Source organism: Microplitis demolitor, chromosome 9 (genome assembly GCF_026212275.2).
Source record: "Microplitis demolitor isolate Queensland-Clemson2020A chromosome 9, iyMicDemo2.1a, whole genome shotgun sequence".
In the NCBI taxonomy this organism is placed as follows: domain Eukaryota; kingdom Metazoa; phylum Arthropoda; class Insecta; order Hymenoptera; family Braconidae; genus Microplitis; species Microplitis demolitor.
The window spans coordinates 2,637,247-2,661,728 of NC_068553.1; the positions used below are offsets into that span (position 1 = coordinate 2,637,247).

The following is a 24,482-nucleotide window of genomic DNA, read 5'->3' on the forward strand; positions in this document are numbered from 1 at the left end:
AAATTTTTGTGAATGAATAAAAAAAATATGACAATAAAGCTAGCAGACATTTAAGATTATTTGGATTTTTTTTAACAAAAAAATTAATATTAAAAAAAATATTTTCAAAAATTGCACGCGTAGTTTATAAAATTTTCTACAAATGCATTTTTTTAAAAATATTTTTATTTTTTATTATTTATCTGTTAAAAAAATTTATTAAAATTTCAAAAGTCTACGAGTTTTACTGTTATACAAAAAATTTCTCTTTTACAAAATTAAAAAATCTACATATGCAATTTTTGATTACACGTTTTTTCATTATATATATATATTTATATATTTATTAATTTATTGTTACAAAATTAATAATTGTCTTGTTATTTAAGACTCATATTTTTTCTTTCATTTTTATTTATTTCTCTTTTACATATTTTTCTTTTTCTAATAAACAAGCGTTTAAGTAGTATACTTATTAGGTTTTGTTACTTTTTTAAAATAAAAGAAATCACATTGAAACTCACTAATATATTATGAATAACATTCTGTTTAATTTTTCCGCCAATGTTTTTGTCTCGCAAGTCGAACGCCCTCCAGCAGATAAATAAATACGATCCGTTATGTTAGTATTGCCAACTTCGGACTATACGAAAATATACTTTGGTGACTATACGTACATGAGTTGTTGTTTCGTTCTTTGTTTATTTAACTTTAATACGCTGTTATTTCATTACTTTTTACAATAAAAAGTTCATATTTGAAGCATTCTATTACAAAACTGAAATCCGCTGAAGAAGTCCAAAATATTTATTAGTACAACTCTGTCCTAACCTACATGCAATTACATCGAACGCGTGTTATGCAAATTTCAGCGTGGCTTTTCGTACATCAACCTATTATATTTTTCAATTGTTATTAATAATTCTGATCGAATATTATAGTGTAGTTGAAGAAAATTGAATAATAAAAAGAAAACATTGCCAGTGATTTATAAGTAAGTTATTAAAAAAATTATTCATTAACATCTAATTTAGCAAAAATCACAGTTAACTATTACATGATTTGAATAATACCGTGTTATCATTAAATTATTATCAATTTAAAATATTAACAAAGTCAACAAGCTTTTTTTTCAAGAATTTGAATAGACAATCATACCGAAATATTTTCGTGGATCTCATTAATTTTATCTTTATTTTCAAGTGCATGTAACAGACATACTTTCATTTATCAAGAAACTAAGAAAATATACATTCACTGGTGTTTTTAATTTTTCAATGTTAGCTTGTAAATTTTGATTTCATAACACATTATTATTGTTTTCAAATTGTCAAAATTGATTATTATCTGCTACGTTAATTTTTCTTTTTGTTTATTATATTATTATTCTGTATCTATCTTTTTGTTTAGACAATGGATAACGTTGAAAAATCATTAAGTACCTCAAGAACAGCACTATACAGAAGAAACAAAAGAAAAATAATTAATTTTTTGAATACTTTTCCACCCGAAGAAAAACGACTTATTCCACAAAGTTACTTTACGTCATCGGTAAGTTTAAAGTTCACAATTAAATTTTGTTATAATGTTATAATTATCAGGGAATGGAAATTCGTAGCAATTGTAATTTTACTTAAATTTTAATTTCTTGAAATGCTCTTACACCGATGAAAAAAAATTGAAATGTATGTATTAGCATACTATTTTTATAATTTCATAATTTACTGATTGAATCAGTAATGTTATCCGTTAAAATATGATACAGAATTTTATTGGTGGTCTTAAAATTTTTCGGAATAATTTCTTTTAATGAGTTGAAAAATAAATAAATGTTAGTGAAGTTAATATTCCCGAAAAACACTTTAAAAACCACTAAAAAACAAAAATTAGAATAATTGAAAATCTTAGTTATCTAAAGAAAAGCAATTTTTTTTATTTTAATGACTTTTGTACATTTAAAAAATTTACTGAAAAGGAAATGAGGAGTGATGGTAATTAAAGTAATTTTGTTTTTTAATTCAATAAAAATTGGAAAAAAATCCTCTCGGAACAAATTAGTTAATTTGTAAGATATCTTAGAATTTTGTTTTTTAGGAAATATAAGTAAAAATCATGTAGCGTAATTGTCGAGAAATTTCAAATTTTTTCCAAAATATAAAAAATGTTAGAAAAATTTTCTCAAATCTATGCATTTTTCAATGAGTTCTGGGTAATTGTTTATTGTCGCGCAGGCAATATAAAGTCAATTTATATTAAAAAAATTATATTTTGTTAACTTTTCATCGCTCATTCTTTTGATTTGCCTCAATACTCTTGTTTATATTAAAATAATTTTTCAACAGAATTTTAGAAAGATGCGAATAGAAGATGAATAAATTTTATTGTTAAAAAATGAATAAAAGACAAATAGCATTTTTCCATCTCGTTATGGAGATATAATTATTTATATATTGTTTATTAGTCATTTTTATATAGTATTTCTGTTAAAAGTAATGATCCCACATTCTTTAATTCTGTGACCACACATTGTAGGACGCTGGAACTACCTTCAGAGAAGCAGGGACCAATGTAGATAAATTTTTTTTTTATTTTAATTGAAAAAAGATCTGGAAAATAGCTCAACTGGTATCTCTTGTTGCTTTTTTTTTTAGTGTAAAAAGTGAAAATTTACTGATTTATTAACAATTCAATATTGTGTGGATAATTCCGGTATCGTGAAAGAATAAAGCACAAAATTTAGATCAAAAATCAGCTTCGCCACAGCCAAAAATTACATGTGATCTGAGAAATTTCTTACTTTACTGCTCTAGATGTGTAATATACTATTTAAAAATTATATCAACAATATAGGTATCCATCGATTCCAAATGTTATGAATCTGATTAATATGTTAATGTTGAGTAAACAATTTTCCAAAAGTTAACTAACTATTTTTTATAAACAAAGTAAAACATTTTCAAAAGATCGATAAGATAATATAGGTATCTATCGATTGCAAATTTTATGAATCTGATAAATATCCTAATATTAATATACCGATTTTTTAAAAGTTAATTTGTTTATAAAAAATCGTTGGTTAACTTTTAAAAAATTGTTTACCTAAAATTAGGATATTTATTTCATAAAGTTATATTCATAAAGTTTCAAATCGATAGATACCTATATTGACAAATAGATTTTTTTTTTATTTTTTGACGTGATAACGTCTTATAAATCAACGATCACCGGCTACACGCACGAAAAAGTGTCACGTTTGGCCTGAGCTTGAGCGTGCAAGAAAGAGAGCGGAACAAGTGAGAGAGAGGCACGATCGGCCTAAGCGTTGGCTTGTGAAACATTTATCTCTTTTCTCGCGTGACGTCAGAGCTAGCAGTACGAATATTATTCTATAACGAATTGGTTGTGATTATAGTTAATCAAATTTGCGAAAACTTTAAATAATATTTGAAAATCAAAAATTAATGTTCTTAATCAGTTCTAAAAATATTTATATCAAATATATTAGTTATATCAAATTATTATTATTGATAATATTAATTATTATCAATAATTAATATTGATTATAAATAAATTAATTAATAATAATTTAAAATGATTAATTAATAATGAAATAATAAAAAACGAGCAACCTACAATCACTACGTGACTGCCCAAATATCACTACTAAATTTATAAAACTCGAGAAAATAGTTATTTTCGATACATATAATTAATACGAGCGTTTGCGGTATGCTTGTTTGGTGACACAAATCTTGGGTTATGACGCATTCTCAACGAGAATGAGTACGTACACCTTTCTCCGTGAATACGCACACATTCTCGCATGAACACAGCGGTAAACATTTCAGAAGAAAAAACTGTTTATAATCTGTTAATAATGAAAAATTTTGCTCGCATAAAGTTAAAGAAATTGATTTTTCATTTTCGCTCATTAATATATTTTCACTCAGCCACGAACTGTCATATAACTTACGTCAATCATACAACGAAAAAAAATTTTATATTGTACCAAAATGTATACTATTCCCATAAAAATAATGTCACCCTAACTATTAAATAATTGAATATTTTCACAAAATCTTGTATAAAATTATAACTTAGTAAGTTACTAAAACATTTTATAAATTAAAAACAAAATTTTTCTCAAAATTTTTAAGTACCATAATTTATTTCATAAAAAATTCTATAGCCGAAAACAAGCCGATTCAACTGTCGGCAAAATATCGGCTATATTTCGGCCTTTTCTCGGCCAAAGATTATTACTTGCGATAATTTTATTAAAAAAAATTAATATTCTGACGGAAAATGGCCTATTTATTTGTCGACCAAATATCGACGAATTTCGGCCTCTTTCAATAAAATTTTATAGTTTCGATGTGATTTTGGCCAAATATTTTTACCTCGAATTTCAAGTCACAATTCTAGATGTTACTGTAAGGAGACTTAGATATTTCAGGATAATTGGAAACGATCACTTAAAAAAAAAACATCTATCAATAGAAAATCTTTTTACGTATTTTATCTTTCCCATTGCATAAACATTTCATTTCAGAACACGAAATAATTATATTTTTATAAAATTAAAAAAAAGTAACTCCAAAAATTTTTTTAAATTCACAGTAATAAAAAATAATCACCTTTGTTTTGGAAAAATATTGTGCGATTAAATTATAGAAAGGCATGTAACAGCCTTGGTTAAAAATATTTATTGAAAACGATTGAATCAGATATGATCTTAAATATTTTTAATGAGTTTTATTTCACGATTGATTAGCTTCAGGCAAAAATAGATTCTTCCGAAAAGATAAATGGTATGAATATTTCAAACCTATTTAAGTACAGAACAAAAATTTTGAAATTCATATTGCGATGAATAAATTTAAATAGATAAATAGTTAATAAATTTTGAGTTACTATGGAATTATGAAAAAATTGTAAAAAACAGAGAATTTTACATTGTTCTAAATAACTTTCAATGAATAAATGAAACTCTATATCCAGTCGTTCTCCAAATTGAAAATTATTAAAATTCATTCGTCATTTTGAAAACTTTTCAATGATTTTTAATGAATAAATAAAACGTGATATCCGTTTCTTCTCGAAATTGAAAATTAAAAAAATTCAAGATTTATTTTGAAGACTCTTCAATTACTCTCGAAAAATTCATAAAATTTAATATCCAAAAACTTCTTGAGTGAAAAATTATTGCATTTAAATATCAATTTCGAATGTCTTCCAAATACCTTTCCAGTCTTAAGGGTGGCTGAGGAGTCGGTTTCGAGGCAGTTAGAAGCTTGAGGATTTTTTGTAGTCTCAAGAGATAATGTTATTAAATTTTTTTTGGCTTAAGAATTTTTTTCTCGCCTAAAAATTTTTTTTCTAGTTTCGAGAAAATTTTTTCTCATCCCAAGAAAATATATAATTTCACTTTATAATACAAAAATTTTATTGGCTTGAGTAAAAATATTTTTAGATCAAGAACCAATTTTTTGCCCCAAGAAATCCTTTTTTTCTATGAAGACACATTTGTAACTTTAATATTGAAAGAAAGTACTAGTTAGAATACACCTTTATGACTGCAGCATTTTTTTTCTATTTTTACACTTCGGCTAAGGTTTTTAATGCATTTTACAGAAAAAAAATTCATACGCCGTTTTAGCTTTTGGTCACAAAATTTTCAAATTCCTAAAGCTTAAAGGGTGTATAATTCAAGACATATGCCCTTTTAGCTTTGGAAAAACAATGTTATGTTGAAATACACTGAAAAAAAGATTTATTTGAGCCAACTGAGATTTATTAGAGCCAAAGATATCGTATATTTGGATATAGCCAAATAAATATTTAATTGTGAGAAAGATATAATATATTTGAGTAGTTTATTTGCGTGAAATAAGTGATTTATTTGTGTCAAAGAAATGATCCAATTGCTATAAATAAATAAGGTCTTCAAATATATGTATAGTACCGCCAAATTTTATGTTATTTGTCACAAATTTAATATCTTTACCATAAATATATCAATTACTTACCGCAAATAAATGATATATTTCTGTCAAATTATAAAATTATTTGAATCAACTGTCATATTTAGTTGTATCAAATATATTTATTTGTGATTAAGAAATATTTGAAAAAAAAAAGCCACAAATAAATTGATTTATTTGGGACAAATATTTCTTTTTTTCAGTGTAGAAAATGTTTATTAATCAATTGGCGATAGAAAAAAATTATGCGCCCTTTTACCAATAGGCGAAGCACCTTATTGACAATTTAAAATTTTTTTTTTAACCCTAATTTTCAACACTGTAATAGCATTTCATGAAAATTGTTTCATATAACTATATGGATTTCGATTACATTTTTAGATATGTTTTAATTTTGATCTTATAATTTCAGAATGATTTTAGCCACAAAGCTGAAAAAATAGATATAGAAGAAATATATGACCACAATGGACGTCAACCTAGCTGTTCACACCAGATTGGTAACGACTACAGTAATATAAGTGCTACAAGAAATAATATAAATAACATACATTCAAATGGAAGCAACAATGGAAGTTACCAAGTGGAAAGAATGGAAGATGGTCGTGCTGTAGATGAAAACCGGCCAGGTTGTTCCTACGAAGATGCCGAAAGCTTCAGTATCATTAATCCTACATATGACGTAACAAATGAAATTTATTTAGATGAAAGCGACAACGAAGACAATCTACATCCAGAAATAACTATGTCGCTCTTAAATTTTGAAGTCACAGATGACGGAAATTTGGATGTTGATGATGATGATGATGATGATGATGATCATGATGAAAATGATAATGATTTCGGTTATGACGACGATTCCGACAATAATTATGATTATGAAGATGATGATGATGATGATGATGATGATGATGATGATGATGATGATGATGATAATGAAGATGAAGATAATTATGATAATGATAACAATGTTGATATTCAAGGTAGTAATAATAAACTGCACGAGACTTCATTTCTGAATATAAATAATAAACCAAATGTTGAAATTCCTTTAATTCCGAAGAAAAACTTAACTGTGAAGGATCATTTACTTGCCGCAATTGCAACAGCAGTTCGACATAAGTTGACGTACGAGGCTACTTTAGATCAACTGCGGTGGATAAAATCAACACATCATTCGAATTGTATACCGACGAATAAAGAACAATTGTGGAAACTTTTGGGTCGTAATTATAATATTTTTACATATCATTATTATTGTCGAAACTGTCGTCACTACTTAGGTGAAAAATGCAAAGAAACGAAGAAAATAAATAAAAAATGTCTATGTGAAGTTTCGGAATCGAATATAGGCTACTTTATATATTTAAGTTTAACTGCACAAATCAAAGAACTCCTATCAATACCTAATATTTCTGAGGCTTTGAAATATAGATTTTGGAGAACGAAATCAAATGCCGATGCTTATGAAGATATATATGACGGGCAAGAATATAAATCTTTATGTTCACCAGGAAAATTTTTGGAAAAATGGCATAATTTTTCATTCACAATGAATACTGATGGATGTAATATCGCCAAATCTTCAAATTCAAGTGCGTGGCCTATCTATGTACAAATCAACGAATTACCTCCACATATGCGGAAGAAACATATGCTCCTTGCAGCAATTTATGTTGATGAACATCATCCAGTTATGAATTATTTTCTTAAACCGTTCACGGATGAAATGAATAAACTATACTTGTCAGGTGTAGAGTGGATATCTTCTGATTCATTAAAGATAACATCAAGGTTTATTGTTACTACGTGCAGTCTCGATTCTCCAGCTAGAGCTGCAGTGACATCTTTAATTCAATTTAATGGATATTATGGATGTTTATATTGTTACGCAAAAGGACGAAGCCTAAGGCCTGGTAAATTTGTTTATCCACTGAGTCAATGCTACAAAAAGCTACGAACTGATGCCGAATTACGCGATGATATGGCTTATGCTTTTGATAATAATAAAAAGCGACATGGAATTAAAACTATCTCGTCGTTAGTAGCTTTGCCATTATTCAACATACGCGATGGGGTTGTTGTTGAAGCCATGCACGCAATTTATTTAGGAGTAGTTCGGCAACATACACGGCTATTTCTTACGTCATCTAAAGCTAAGTATTACGTAGGAAGTCCTAAAAGTATGGAAGTAATCGATAAATGTTTATTAGCTATCAAGCCACCTTCCTGTCGGTCACGTAAACCTAGATCTATAAAAAGTTATCAAAAGTGGAAAGCTTCAGAATGGCGTAACTGGTTAGATTACGGTCCAATTTGCCTTAAGGAAGTATTGCCGGCAAAGTATGTTAGTCACTTTGCACTTTTGGCAGAAGCCGTTCATCTCTTAAATAGCGACTTCATTTTATCAATAGCATTAGACCGTTGTGAAATATTATTAAAAGCATACGTAAAACTGTTTGAACAATACTTCAGCCTTGAAAATATGACATCCAATATACACTCGCTGACGCATTTAGTAGACGTTGTTAAGAACTGGGGCCCGTTATGGGCACATGAAGCATTTGTATTCGAATCTATGAATAAAAGAATTATGGACTTTGTTACAAGTTCGTTTGCTCAAACTGATCAAGTCGCAACGCGCTTCCTCATACAGAAATTTTTAGTTAATATCTTATACGATGAAAAAGTTTCTACTGAGACAAAAAAATTCATTGCAAGGCAACTTAGAATTAATTTCGAGCAAAATAACGGTTATGCAAGAAATCTCTTAGTTGGCTTGGGAAAATTTACAACTCGAATGCCTACAGATGAAGAACGAGCTGCATTAAATAAAATTGGTTATGATCCTGTAAATATAGAATGTTTTAAAAAAGTGAAATTGAATGGACAAAACTATACGTGCGAAAATAAAAAAAAACTTAGATTCTGTAATTCTGTGATTCATGATGGAAGTAGGACATTTGGCAAAATAACTAATATGATCAAGTTTCGAATTAATAATGAAACTATTGGTGGCATGTTTATAAAATGTTTTCATCAAGTCGGACGTGCATTCAACAACCAACATATCCTTCGAGCGACAGCTTCAAATAATTTAATTTTTGTTGAAGAGTCTATGTTGATAAAGCCGGCCATTTTGATCAAAACTTCGAAAGACTTATATTTAATCAAGCAGACGAATTGCTGGGAGACTGACTGAAGAGACTTTCGGTTCTTGAATTTATGGTTTCACGTAAATGTCCATAAATTATTTTGATTAAAATTTCAATCTAATATTTTCATTTTTATAATATGTCGTCAATTACGGTTATTTAAGTACTTGCTATTATAGTAAAAACATTTGTCAATAAAAGCATATGGATTTGTAAATGTAAATTAATTCAATCATCTACAAAATTTACATCAAAACAAAAAATATTTAGTCTTTTTTTTTTTTTTTTTTTTTTTTTTTTAATAATAATAATGAAGACTGTATATAGGATTAAGAGTTTGTAAAGTATATATTGTAAAAAATGAAACTCAGAATAATAAATATTAGTAATTGTTTACGTATGGAGTAATTCATGATTCTAAATAAAAAATTATATAATTTTCCTCACGCATTAGTAGACTATTTACTTTATTTGAAATTATAAATCATTGCCACCTTCACAGTTGTCTCATAAAAAAAATTAATCGATTTAAATTTTGATAAAAATAATCAACGTGATTCTTTTATTAAAAAATCATTAATTTTTTGTAATCAATCGATACGAAACTTGAAAATAAATTCTAAAAAGAAAAAAGAAAAAAAGAAATAAAAGTTTTTAATTTCACTTTCGAGATTTCTAAAAATCTATTAAATTAAATTGATATGGATTTTAAATATATTCAATTTCAGTGGTACCGTATTAACTGCTACAGACGGCATTCTAATCGGTTAAGCCGTTCAGGAAGTTATGTATGGCTTATATACTAAATTGGGCCAAAAAAATTATTTTTTTTTTTAAACCCAGAAAGCTTGAGCCCTTAGTATTAATAAGAAAACGTCTATCAACCTAGTTTTTTATTTTTGAGTCTAGATTTAATTTTAGCGTTAAAACTTTTGAATTATGAAGCCAAAAAAATTTATCGGTAAATATTTTTAGAGAACATTAAATATAACTATAAAGTAATTCATACGAAAATATATTTCCTGATCATTTTTATCGAGCATTAAATTTCCCTTAAGAAACTCAAACGTAATTTTTTACGTATTGATGTGTTTGTTAGTTAAAAAATTTCGAAATAAAAAAATAAAATTTAAGGAACATCAGTTTTTAAAACTTGATTACTCGGAAACGGTTGGTCTGACGATAATTATCAATCAGACCTTTTTTGAAAGAAATTTGATTTTCTACAAAAACATATGTCGATAAATTGCTTCGGCTTGTTGATTCAAAAATTTTGACGCAAAAATAAAATCAGGACTAAAAAATTAAAAATACGATTGATAGACCTCTTCTTATTGTTATTTAGGGCTCAAATATTCAGGGTATTTTTATTAGGCCTCGAATAGATTCCACTATAGATATACCGTAAAACCACCGTGTAACCATCGCAGGTACACCGTGGAACCACTGTGAAAACACCCTGTAACCACCGTGGGCCCACCGTGAAACCACTGTGTAAACATCGTGTAATCACCGTGGGCACACCTTGAAACCACTGTGTAAACACCGTAAAACCACCGCGGGTACACCGTGGAACCACTGTGAAAACACCCTGTAACCACCGTGGGCACACCGTGAAACCACTGTGTAAACATCGTGTAACCACCGTGGGCACACCTTAAAACCACTGTGTAAACACCGTAAAACCACCGTGGGCACACCTTAAAACCACTGTGTAAACACCGTAAAACCACCGTGGGCACACCTTGAAACCACCGTGTAAACACCGTATAACCACCGTGGTTACTCGGTGGGACAATGGAACAAACACACCGTGAAACCACGGTGGAATTCACCGTGGTCCCACGGTGTTTTCTCTTCCACGGTGGTTCCACCGTGGTTTCAAGACTGCGAGGGGCACGTGTTCTTTATACTTAAAAATAAAAAAATAACCAAATTCTTCACGTATTTTTTCTCGAAAAAGAAACTTTTTATGGGGCGCCTGAGAAAATTCAATTTTTAACGATTACCCTAATATAATACAGTCATACAAAACATTTTTAAAAAAGTTGGTATGCCCATGTATGACCATATATGCTTGATACATGAACTATATTACTATATACGGCCATACATGGCCATATATGTTTCATTTTTTACTGAAAATGAATAAGTATTCTACTTCATTTTTAATAATTAAATAAATAAATACTTAACTCATTTCTTAATAATAAATAAACTGAACTGAACAAAAAAACTGATTTATATTTTAAAAAATCGGTCTGTCAGTTGACCCTGCGGGACAGCCCCAAAACTTACCGCTCATTTCAAGCTCCTTTAGCTCAAAAAATTGTTGTGAATACATTTTCGAGCTCGAAAATACTATTGTATGCCTTTGATTTCAAAAAATAATGTTTTTTACCATTTTTTCTACAAGGATATCTCTCGAACGAATAAACCGATTGAGACGTTTAAGGTGGCAATCGACTTTTCTTGAGTTCTACAACTGATCAGATTTTGAAATTGATTTATCGAGTTGTTTTTGAATAATTTTCAAAATACTAAAAAATTTTTTTTTTTTAATTCTTTCGCTCATGGTTTTTCTTGAACGAATGAACCGATTTTGATGGTTGAGGTGGCATTCGACGCGGCTTATAAAGTTTTAAAGCTGATTAGATTTTGGAATCAATCTATGGAGCTAATTAAAAGTTATTAAAAAAAAACATTTTTGAAAAAATTTTATTTTTGAAATATCTCTGAACGAGCCCTACCGATCAAGCTCAATTTTTTTCAGCTTTTAGATATTAACAAGCCGCGTCAAATGACACCTTGACAATTAAAATCGGTTCATCCGTTCCAAAGTTATGAGTATTTACATACGTACGTACGTACGTACATACATACATACACACGGACATCATCTTGAAATTAGTCAGAATAGTTTCCCAGAACCTCAAAACGTCAAGATCTCTTAGAAATTCGATTTTCGAAAATGGAACCGAAACCAATAACTTTCCTAATTTTTGAAAATTTGCAATTTTCTTAGCGGGAAGTTAAAAAGTATTAGAATAATCACGACCGTTTGACGCCGACGTAAAGCATTTAATGACATTTTAATTTTGAGCGTTTATTACATACAATATCGTAGACAACTAGTGACATTAAGTATAACACCAAATAGTAATATATTCATCGAAGGTACTATAATACTATTTTCATGCATAAAAAAAATATAAAATTTTGTAAATTTTTTCATATAAAAAAAAATTTATTAATTTTTTTTGTAATTACTTGCTTCAAAAAATTTTTCTCGTTTTTGGAAAAGTGGTCTTCACATTATCCTTCTTTTTCTCTTTTCTATATTCAAGTAGAAACATAAATACTAATTAAATTTAAAATACTTTAAATACTAAAAGTTCGGAATAAAACGTCTAAATACTTCATCATCTTAAATTTTTTTATATTCCATTATATTCATAATTTATAAAAATTGACTTATAAAATGTTTTATACTGAAGAAAACAATTAATTTAAATAAAAAAAAAATTTAATACAAATTCTGGTTACTTAATAAAATAAATATTTAAAGTAATTATTGTTTTAAATATTTTATAACGTTAGCGGGTTGATAGATTTAACAAGAACTTGAATGTGCAATAATATATATGTGAATATAGTTACCATAGTGATCAATACACAATTTAGTATATAAATAATGTCGGATTACTTGAATCTTATTAAATCAGCTAAAAAAACTCTAATAATACAAGACGGTAACTATTGAAAATTTTAAAAATATTTATTTTATAATTACAAATTTATAAAATATTTGCATTTATAAAAAAAAAAGGATTTCTTGGTGCGAGAAATATTTTGCATTATGAATCGCCAATAAAAATTTTCGTTGGATAAGAAAAAATTTCTTTGAGGAAAAAATTTTTATTTTGCCCCAAAAAAAATATTCTTTTCAATTCGTAATGCAAAAATTTTCATAGGATAAGTGAACATTTTCTCGACGCAAAGTAAAATTTTCGCACCCACAAATTCTATGTTTCTGTGTACTATTTATAAATTGATGTTCTATTTCCATAAAATAGGAAGAAGAAAAGTACATTTTCTATTGTCTGATGGTAGAGAATTTGTCGAAGAATATAACTTGAATGATAATGTTCTTAGTAGGCGTGCATGGAGAACAAAAAACAAACTGGGACGTGATGAAGGTTGGTCAGTTGAAATTGGAGATCCAGAGCCAAAACAACGCAATAGTTTTGACATCGGTATTCAAGAAAATCAAAATAATGTAATTTTAATATTTTTTGTTTTCATTTACTAGTTGAAAGCTTTGATTGAAACCGATTTAATATGTAATGCGGGGAGAGAAAATTATGGTAACGATTCCTAACGCGTAGATGAAACATTAACCTATAACGTTATGATAATAATTACTTAGAATGATGGGATATGAGCTCATAATTTGTGTGAAAAGTTGCCATTATCATAGTGTGGAAAATTTTAAAACATTATGGTAATCCCCGAATTAAAGCGGTAAACGTAAATTGAATGTTTTTAACGTGTTGAACGTGAAGTGAACGTTTTGAACGTAAATTTAGCATTTTGGAAGATGACCGGCTTATAAAGAAAGAAAGAGATCGGGAAAAGAACGCGCCAAGCTTTATTGCAAAGTTCTCCAGACTGATTTGCAAAAAGATACGTAGTATTTAAGATAGATAATTTAATTGTCTATAGATAACATAATTATCTATAGATAAAATAGTTTTTGATCGAGCAACCTCATGAAAGTGTCAGTCTTCAATTTAATGTTCTTCGTTTAGGTGACAGCACCATAGATTGTGTCCTCGAGGAAGACCTTAAGGATACTACGTACCTTTTTGCAAATCAGTCTGGAGAACTTTGCGATAAAGCTAGGTGCGTTCTTTTCCCGATCTCTTTTCTTCTTGATAGGCCTATCATCGTCCAAAACGTTCAATTTACGTTCATAACGTTAAATACGTTCAATTCACGTCTAAAACGTTAAAAACGTTCAAATTACGTTAAAAACGTTGAAAACGGTTAATTTACGTTTAATATTTTGACTCGGGGATCGTTACTATATTAATATGGTAACCATGGCCATAATATTATAGGAATAATTACCATAATATCGCCTAGTAGCATGTATTTGAGCAAGATTCTAGAGTAAGTATCTTGAGCAAAACCACAAGAATATTAAAGATATCGTGAACACGTGCAATGAAAAAGTGTCTGACGTATTTTCTTGCAGCAGTATTACTTACAGTAGGTACTGACACATGGCTTACTTAAAATCTGCTCAAGGCTCAAGGTCAATTTTGAGCCATGAACAGATCTTGAGCAAACCATGAGAAACTGTTTTCAACTATAGTTTCTCTTTAGAAATGAGTTATAACCTAGCACGAGTTTCTTGTATAAAGCTTGCACTAGGCTTAATAAACTCAATATTCCGATAAAAGCTGTTGCCATACGATATGGTAAATATTTCCAAGATAAATTGTAATTGTTACCTTAAATTTCGCCCCGTATATAAGCGATTTACTTGATTTTTCAAAATCTTCAATTAACTTTTCTTTTTTTTAGCCGTTTTTAACGAGAAAAATGACAAAACTATGTCTAGAATGGCGTATAAGAAATTTACCTTACTCAAAAGATATTTTTACTGTTCATGTTAACGATAAAAAGAATAAAATAATTGTTAAAACGTCGAATAAAAAATATTATAAAGAAATAGACGCTCCTGATTTAGAGAGGATAAATTTAAAACTGGAACAAGATCGTCTCAGTTTTGATCATAAATTTAATACATTGATTATTAGTGCAAGTATTTTTTGTATAGCAAATATGTAATTACACTTGGGTTATTAATAATAGATTTTTTTCGCAGTATAAAAAACCACCAGCTTTATTAGAGATGGAAAAAAAAATTATAAATGAAGTTTTGGCTCTAAGAGCTGTAAAAGAAGGCGATGTTCAATGTCCAACTAGTTAATTTACATTTATACTCAATTATTATATAAAAGTAAAAATAAATATTTGTATAACAAAGAATTAAATTTATCACTCAAAATTATAATTCATATTGAAAAAAAATTACATATTTCTCTACACTGATTGAAAAATATGACGTTGCCGGTTTAGGCCAGCAAAATGACATACATACTAGGGTATTTAAGAAAAAATTTTTTTCTTTTTCTCGGAAACAGGTTCAAAAGCTTCATTTAGATATAAAAAATATGCCTGTAAAAATTAGAGCTCGTAATATAAAGATTCAGAGCTTGAGCATCGCACTTTTCGATTTTTTATAAGAATGACATGGAAAAAAAAGTTATTGCGTCGTCTGATGATTATAACTAGCTAACGACGCATTTTAGGAAAAGTTTGCAGACAATTTTTTGTAGGGAATTGAATGCTCTACAAAAAAAGTCTCTTATCATTTTTTGATTAATTCATCTGTTCAAAAGTTATTGGAGCTGGAAGTCAAATTTATAGTAAATTCCGAGATCTTTTTACTTTTTCAGCGATACTATTAGGTTTATCACAAAATGTCGTAAAACTTTTTTTGTAGACAATTTTATTCCTTACAAATTGTGTCAAATAAATTTTTTTCAAATTCCGCATAGTTTTCTAGTTATTTTCATTTTAATGACAAGCTCTCAAAATCGATCAGAGAACTATTTTTTTAAAGAGCTTGACATAAAAATGAAAATAACTAGAAAACAATGTGGAATTTGAAAAAACTTTATTGGAAATAATTTGTTGGGAATCAAATTGTGCATAAAAACATACCATGAAATTTTATGATAAGTCTGATAGTTTTGCTGGAGAAGTATAAAGATCTCGAAATTTACTATAAATTTTACTTCCAGCTCCAATAACTTTTAAACAGATGAATTAATTAGAAAATAACAAAAGACTTCATTGTATAGCATTCAATTCCTTACAAAACTACGTCTTTATACCTACAAAAAACTTTTAAACCTATTGCCGAGAAAAAAATTCTGGGCATCGGTTGGCCCAGCAGGCAAGTCCCAAAACTTCCCACTCTTTGAGCCATGGTATCCATGGACTCTTAAATAAATCCATACTTTCCTATATGAATTCACATACATATGGATTTTTTCCATAGGGTTGCCGCTAGGGTAGAAGAAGAATGCTCGTAAATATGTCTTATGTTGACAGAAGCAAATCAATTTTTTATATTTTTCTATAAATAGATAGCGTTTTCGTTGCTTGTTCTTATGTTATATATAATTATAACTACGTTAGCTATATATAATTATAACTAAGTTAGTTATATTTAAATAAAACTAAGATTTTAAATTTAATCCCATACATCAGGCTGGATTAGACATGAGCAGGCTTGGACACCCACCTGGCATCAATGTCAAAAAGATGACATAATGTTATCCAAAAAATTTTACCTTTAAGAGCTCAGAAAAATTTTATTGTTTTGATAACTTTATGTTGAGGTCATTGAAAAGAAATTTGAAAGTTAGCAAAATGATAACTATTTATGGATGTCTCTAGAACATCAAAAAAATAACTTTCTTATAAGACTATTATAACCTCAACTTTCGTCAGCTAATATCATTGTAACCTATAAGTACTAATGATTATAAATATGATTAATTGATTTTGCTCTAAAATAATTACATATAATTAGTTATTATAAATACAATAGCAAAATCTCGAACAGAAAAAATTTTTAAAATTTATGTAAAGGTCAAAAAAATAAACGAATACGTTGTTTTTTAAATAAATTACATAATTTTGAAAATTCATCTAGTGATGAAAGTGAAACAGTAAAAAATAATTCATACTTTGTGAGTAATAATATATCTTGTGATGAATTGGATGATGTTGATAATGAAAGAAATATTAATACAGACAATAATATTGATGGCGAAAAACTTAATGAAAATGAAATAAGTAATTACAGTTCTGACAGTGAAACTAATGGCAATTCTGACTCGCGTATATTATCGATCTGTAATCAATTAAAAAAGAATGCTTTTTGGTAGCTATCAATGAAACAAGTTTATCTTCGAAACTAGCTCAGTGGGTGACTGATTTTAATATATCACGTGAAGCAGCGAATAAACTCCTAAAAATGTTAAAAACATCGAATCAATAAGAAATCAGTAATCTACCGCTTGATTCTCGGATCTTACTTACACCGGAAACACAGATAGTAACTCGTGAAGTTCATCCTGGTCAATATTTTTATTACGTGTTAAAAAATGCCTTGACTGATCAATTGATAATTATTGATTATTCTACTTTACCGGACTTGATTGTCATTAATATTAATATCGATGGGCTGCCGATTGCTAAAAGTTCGACCATTCAACTTTATCCCATTCTTGCGCAAATTCATCCCAAAGTTTCTCAGCCATTTGTAATTGGGATATATCATGGATATGAAAAACCTAAAAGTGTTGACATTATGATTTCCGTAAACTGATTTCTTTAAGATCTCTAAAAAATGTTATCTTTCTGACGTCTAATCGATGAGCTCTTAAAGATATCCTCAGATGGCGCGTAAGAGGCTTTTCTGATATCTTTCTGTTATCTAGGGATAACTATTTCGGATGTCAGATCAAAAAAATGTTATCTTTAAAAGCTCTGTATGTCATCCTTTCGCCGGTCGGGCAGGTATGATCAGGCCATATTAAAAGTTCTATGCAATAATTAGAGTATGTTATTACAATGTTTTGTGATGTTCTTGGGATATATATGAAATTAAATAATTTCAATTATTTTGTTTGTATCATGCAGACTACTCTAGTCTCCATGCCCTATCCTATTTTTATTTGTCACTTATTATATTTTTGGGAATTTCCAAACCATTTATTTAAGCTAGGCCCTGGTCACTTAAGTAACTCTTTATTTTCCGAGATCATAAAATTGTAAGATCTCGGAAAACACGCAGTCTTGGGAACCTTATTTTCTTCAAGCCTATCCTTTTATTTAAAGAATAGAATTTGTACTAGACGTAAGCGTTTTTATTGTAAACTTGAAGTATTAATAAATATTGTAACTGCAGTATCTAAGCTAAAAATAATTAAGCTGATTAGAGACCCCAATAAACTTGGGATACTCTACGTCGGCAAAAGGGCAAATTTGGAGTCATAAAACGTACCTTGGAAAAAACCCTTGACCACGTCGAATAACAGTACAGCTGCGGAGTGGACGGAGCCGATGGTCAAAAGAGACCCGATTTTGCCGGAGTTAAAATTAAAAATATCTTGTAAGTCGAGTCGACGAGACGTAACTTGTGAACTGGTTGATAGAATACAGATTTCTTGAATCCTAGTTGTTTATTAATCTCTTTCATTTAAAAAAACCTGCAACATAATTCAATTTAATTTATGTGTCATTTATAAATAAATCGCGCTCTCGAAGTCGAATATTTCAATATTCCCGGGCGAATCGACCTTCAGCCGATCATTTATCAACCGCGAAAAAACTCCTTCACTATATATATATATATATATATACTCCCCTGATAACACGAGTTGATCGAGAAAAAGTTGGTCATTCATTAGTTTCCGACCAAGTTATCGACAACTTCAGCTTTTGCAACTTTTGGCTACAAGTTACCGCCAACTTTCTCAGAAAGTTGGCGGCAGTATGGAGCCGCAACTGGAATGCAAGTTTCTGAGGAAATTGAAAGTAAACTTACCGTCAACTTATGATCACCAACTTTTGCAAGCAACTTTTGCCACCAACTTTCTCAGAAAGTGATCGTCAACTTTTTGGATTTACAACTTTTGCCACCAACTTTCTCAGAAAATGTCCATCAACTATTGGAGGTACCAACTGTTGGCGATCAACTTGGTTCCAGTTGCGGCTGCAAGTTTCTCGTCAGTTTCTCGCCAACTTGGCTATCAGGGTCACTAAAAGAGGATATAACAGCAATGATATCCAAAAAATGGTTAAGTATTTCTTAACCGTGAAATTGTAGACAATTTCATATATAAATTTGCTTAGCTTCTAATCGGTAAGAATGAACATTTCCGACTTTTTTTCGTAAAAAATTACCTTTAAATTGAAACAAAATTAACCACAAATTTTTATTTATAACTTTTGCTATTAAATTGACGACAAATTCAGGCAGCAAATTTCAGGTAATTTCAACATCAAATTATTGTCAATTTCAAACTAAAGTGGCTATAAGGGTACTTTTGGATTTTAATGCCATCTATAATTTATTCTAAAGTTTTCTTTTTAAACCTAGTGGGTAAGTTAGTTTTCAGACAGAGTTCAATATAAGGATTATGCTTCTGGTTATTTTGTACAAGTTTTAATAGTTCGCGACATGAAAAATCTCCTTTATTTATTATACATATGTCATATTTTCATACCTAGATTTTTGTTATTATAAAAATTAAAATATATATCTGTGAAAATTAAGTCGTAGTAGAAATTATATAAAATATAAATAAAATTTAAAGAAAAGAATTTACTTAATTGAACTATGAATCACGTCTTTAAAAATTATAATCAATTGGTAATTATAAACATTTTTAATTTAATATCTTTACTCATTTGTTTATTAATTGAAATGAAATTTAACAACTTATGTAGATTAGACCATCACTAAGAATTGTGGGCGTAAGATGTAATTCTGATATTCATCATCCTGAGGGACATGAACCAGCAATTCCAAGCTACGTTCCTCGTCTTAATGAAGATATCAAACTGAAAAAAGCTAGGTTAGATACATATTTTGAAAAAGTATTTTTATACAAAAACTATAAAAAAATTTATTGCGAATTCTTGCGCCATCCCGATCGGCTTGAATGTTAAAAAGTCATCTTATTAGTATCATAAAGGTTAGAGTGTTTCCAAAAATCGACTTTTTTTTCTCGAAGAACATTGAAAAATCGACAGAGTATCTCTAGACAAAGACCCTGTTAAAATATGAGACCTTAATATTAATATTTGAAGGTTACGATTCACGAGTTTCTATTTTCTATTTAAATGACATGGGAAAAAAAAAATTTAAGTTTGGAATTTTATACCTCGGCGATGGCTTATTGAACAGATAAGTTTAAGACATAATTTCGTCGAGAATTAAACGCTCTACGAAAAAAGTCTTATATCATTTTTTGATAAATCCATCTGTTCAAAAGTTATCCGAGCTCGAAGTCAAGTTAGAGTAAATTTCGAGATCATTTTATTTTTCCGACGAAACTATCGGACTTATCATAAAATGTCATAGAATTTTTTTTGTAGACAATTTTATTTCTTGCAAATTAGTATTGATCAATTTTTTTCGAACTCTGCATTGTTTTCTAGTTATTTCCATTTTAATGCCAAGCTCCTAAAAAAATAGTGTTCTGATCGATTTTAAGAACTTGGCATTAAAATGAAAATAACTAGAAAACAATGTAGAGTTCGAAAAAAATTAATCAATACTAATTTGTACAAAATAAAATTGTCTACAAAAAAGATTCTATGACATTTTATGAGAAGTCCGATAGTTTCGCCGGAAAAATGAAATGATCTTGAAATTTACTCTAACTTGACTTCGAGCTCGGATAACTTTTGAACGGATTGATTAATTAAAAAAAAAAAAAAAGTCGATTTTTTGATACACTCTAATAAAGATATCTAAATAAATTATGTTTTGTTTTCCCTGATTCAGAAATATAACTTGGAATGATTAAATCCATGCTAAAGTGTATATATATTAAGGTGTTTCGTTTCCGGCAAAAGTATTTTTTTTGTTGCTCATTAAGCAAAATATTGTTTTTTATGAAAAAAAATATTTTGCTTGATGAGCAACGAAGAAAATACTTTTGCCGGAAACGAAACACCCATATATATATATAGTAGGGTGAGTCGAAAAATAATAAAATTTTTGTTTTTTTTTTCCACAAACAGGTTCAAAAGTTTAATTTAGATATAAAAAGCCGCCTGTGAAAATTAGAGCTCTAAATATTAACATTAAGAGGTTCCGCATTGCACTTTTATATTTTCCATAAGGATAACATGGAAAAATTTTTTTTTCGTTTTCTGATTTTTATAAGCAGCTAACGATGCATCATAGAAAAAATCAGCAGGCAGATTTTTATAGGGAATCTAATGTTCTACAAAAAAAAGTCTCTTATCATTTTTTGATAAATCCATTTGTTCATAAGTTATTTGAAGTTGAAGTTGAATTTATATTAAATTCTGAGATCTTTTTACTTTTCCTGCGAAACTATCAGACTTATCATAAAATATTATAGGACCTTTTTCGTAGACGTTTTCATTTCTTACAAATTATTACCTAAAAAGTTTTTTCGAATTCCGCATTGTTTTCTAATTATTTTCATTTTAATGTCAAGCTCTTAAAATCGATCAGAGAACTATTTTTTTAAAGAGCTTGACATTAAAATGAAAATAACTAGAAAACAATGCGGAATTTGAAAAAACTTTATTGGAAATAATTTGTTGGGAATCAAATTGTGCACAAAAACATACCATGAAATTTTATTTTATTTTGAAGATTATTTTTTAACTTCCCGCTAAGAAAATCGACGATTTTCAAAAATTTCGGGAAGTTATTGTTTTCACCCCGATTTTCGAAAATCGAGTTTTCATCAGATGTCGACGTTTTGAGGTCCTAGGAAGCTATTCTGACTATTTTCAGAATGATGTCCGAGTGTGTGTGTGTGTGTGTGTGTGTGTGTGTGTGTAAACTCTTTGTAACTTTTGAACTAATGAATCGATTTGGATGGTTGAGGTGGCAATCGAAAGAGCTTGTTGGCCATCAATTTTCCTGGAAATTTCAGATTATTTGATCGAATAGACTCGAAAATATTTGCGAATTACGAAAAAAAAAAAATTTTTTTTTTAGTTTTTTATTGATTTCTCTAAAAACGACTTATACGATCAACTTCAAAATCTAATCAGCTCTCGTACTCAATAAAACGTGTCGATTGCCACATCAAACATCAAAATCGGATAATTCGTTCGAGAGTTATCGCGGGAGAAAGAAATGGTGAAAAACGGTTTTTTCTAAATATTTTCGAAACGACTGCCACGATCGATTTCAAATTTTAATCAGCTCTAGAATTCAATAAAACGCGCCGATTGCCACGTCAACTATCAAAATCGATTGATTAGTTCAAAAGATATCGGCGTTAAAAAGTTAAAAAAATAACATTTTATGTTATTTTTTCCGGATAAATCATAATATAAAGTACTAAAATGTGCCTGATATCATACCAACTTATCTTTTTTATGGTTTCTTTTGATCATATAATGTCATCGAACTTGGTTTTTAGTTTAAATCATATTATCAACAAAAAAATCGATAAAACGTAGTTTTTAATATTTTTATCAGATATTTCATATTTTATTGTTTCTTACATGAGTCAAAACTTATTTAAATCTTGATTTTGATCCCTGACATTGATTTCTGCCTCAATACACTTATTTTACTGAACATAATCAGGAACTAAATTTTAAAAACCTCTTCATTGATGATTTTCGATTCTTAAATTTTCAAACTTCAGCATAACAGGTAATTTGTTAGAGCTTGAAAAGATCGTAAAAAAAACTACTGCATGTGATAGCATTTTCGAGCTCGAAGAGCTCGAAAATATATCTACACTAATGTTTTCGAGCTCTTTGAGGTCGAAAACAGCGGGAAGTTTTGGGGCTGGACCGCAGGGTCAACCCATAGACCGATTTTTTTTACAAGAATTAGCGGGTGAGAAATGTCAAACTTTTTTTGGAATTTGTTGAAAACGATTTTTTCTTACGCGGTTAACAAAAAAAAAAAATTAACTTACAAAATGTTACTATTCAGGATGCTTGTGTGCGCGATTCAATAATAATAATAATAATAATAATAATAATAATAATAATAATAATAATAATAATAATAATATTCCAGCGGATTTTTCTAGCTTGAAGACCATAAAAAAAAACGATTTTTATTTTTGAAAGCTCTTATGAATATTAAACATAAAAAAATAAAATAAAAAATTATTTGAAATACTAAAAAAATATTAAAGTATAAAATGTTTTTTCTAGGTTACTGTATCAATCTCGTAAACGAGGAATGTTGGAAAATGGTCTCGTGTTGAGTACATTTGCAAAAAAATACTTGGAAACTTTTAACGACAAACAACTTGCACTCTATGATCAATTGATAAATTTACCTTCTAATGATTGGGATTTATTTTACTGGGCAATAGGTCTCAAACCGACACCAGCTGAATTCAATCACGAGATAATGGATTTACTCAAAACACATGTGCGCAATGATGATCGTCAATCACGAATTGTTCAGCCTGATTTGTATTAATTTTAGTATTTATAGTCAATAGCTTTAAAATAATATAAATATATACATAAATATTTTTGTTTAATTGTGTAGAAAATTTTATTCTGAATAAGATTATGTATATACTATATATTTAATTATTATATATATTTTTCGAGCTCAATAAATATATGCCTATCATATAATTTTCTAAGGATAGATTTGAATGCCTGTAACTCGGCAACTATGGACTTTAGCGTTTTGACTCAAAGGACTTTTTTTGAGAATGAAATTCCCTACAAGATTCTCCCCAACATTTTCAGCGTACTTTTATTAGTTTACGATCTGCAAGAAAAAAAAATGTGCAAAACCGCCTGACCCTGCTAGTCCAGCCCTAAAACTTCTCGCTATTTTTGAGCTCTTAAGATCGGAAATACTATTGACAGTACATTTCGAGTTCTACAAGCTCAAGGTGCAACATCACTATTTTCGAGCTTGAAGAGATCAAAAATTTATCAACAATTGTATTTTCAAGCTGAAGAACTTGAAAATAGTGGGAAGATTTAGTCCTGGTCCGTAAGGTAAGACGATGTTCAAATTTTTTCTCCAGATAACCCGTTTTCGAAAAATTGAAGCTACCATAAAGAGGAGATTGTTTTAAGACTCTATAGCAACAATACTGATAACTTTGTCATTATTTAATATTTTTCTAAAAATGATATTGAATATACATTTGAGGGGGGGGGGAGGGGGGGAGAGAGTAAGATATTGAATTTTTTTTAAATTTCAAGTCGATCGGAGCAAAATTGACGAAGTTGTCAGTATTTTTATTCCTGTCGGTTTTTACACCTACCCGACCCAACCGCTTGTTAAGTGGCAGATATTTCATTCGCTATACAATACTTAATGTAACCTGCCAGTTTTACTTACAGAAATTTCAACGTAAATGGAAACGTGTTTATACCTGTACTGCAAATTTTGTCAATGTTAGGTAATCCGATAAAATTCGCTTATAGATGTTTTATACCAGAATTTTTAGTGTTCAAAATTTTAAAGCGTTTTTCCCATAACTCACGTTTTCAAAGT

The 24,482-nt window shown here is 28.9% G+C and overlaps 3 protein-coding genes across 4 annotated transcripts; all 3 read left to right on the top strand.

Moving 5' to 3' along the window:
* Positions 1-521: 521 nt before the first annotated feature.
* On the top strand, positions 522-9,369 carry LOC128668626 (uncharacterized). 2 transcript variants are annotated; one of them, XM_053741954.1, is made up of 3 exons: positions 522-973; positions 1,390-1,530; positions 6,376-9,369. In XM_053741954.1, the coding sequence occupies exons 2-3, from the start codon at positions 1,393-1,395 to the stop codon at positions 9,163-9,165; spliced, it is 2,928 nt and encodes a 975-aa protein (XP_053597929.1). In that variant the 5' UTR covers positions 522-973; positions 1,390-1,392; the 3' UTR covers positions 9,166-9,369. The 2 variants fall into 2 exon arrangements, with proteins under 2 accessions (XP_053597929.1, XP_053597930.1); XM_053741955.1 differs by lacking the exons at positions 522-973; positions 1,390-1,530 and adding an exon at positions 3,291-3,814.
* A 3,443-nt stretch (positions 9,370-12,812) lies between these two features.
* Positions 12,813-15,119, top strand: LOC103573414 (protein DPCD). The gene is made up of 4 exons (XM_008552494.1): positions 12,813-12,870; positions 13,195-13,397; positions 14,711-14,947; positions 15,015-15,119. The coding sequence occupies exons 1-4, from the start codon at positions 12,813-12,815 to the stop codon at positions 15,117-15,119; spliced, it is 603 nt and encodes a 200-aa protein (XP_008550716.1).
* A 4,317-nt stretch (positions 15,120-19,436) lies between these two features.
* Positions 19,437-23,603, top strand: LOC103573413 (succinate dehydrogenase assembly factor 2, mitochondrial). The gene is made up of 3 exons (XM_008552493.3): positions 19,437-19,643; positions 19,721-19,848; positions 23,165-23,603. The coding sequence occupies exons 1-3, from the start codon at positions 19,611-19,613 to the stop codon at positions 23,436-23,438; spliced, it is 435 nt and encodes a 144-aa protein (XP_008550715.1). The 5' UTR covers positions 19,437-19,610; the 3' UTR covers positions 23,439-23,603.
* The last annotated feature ends 879 nt before the right edge of the window (positions 23,604-24,482 follow it).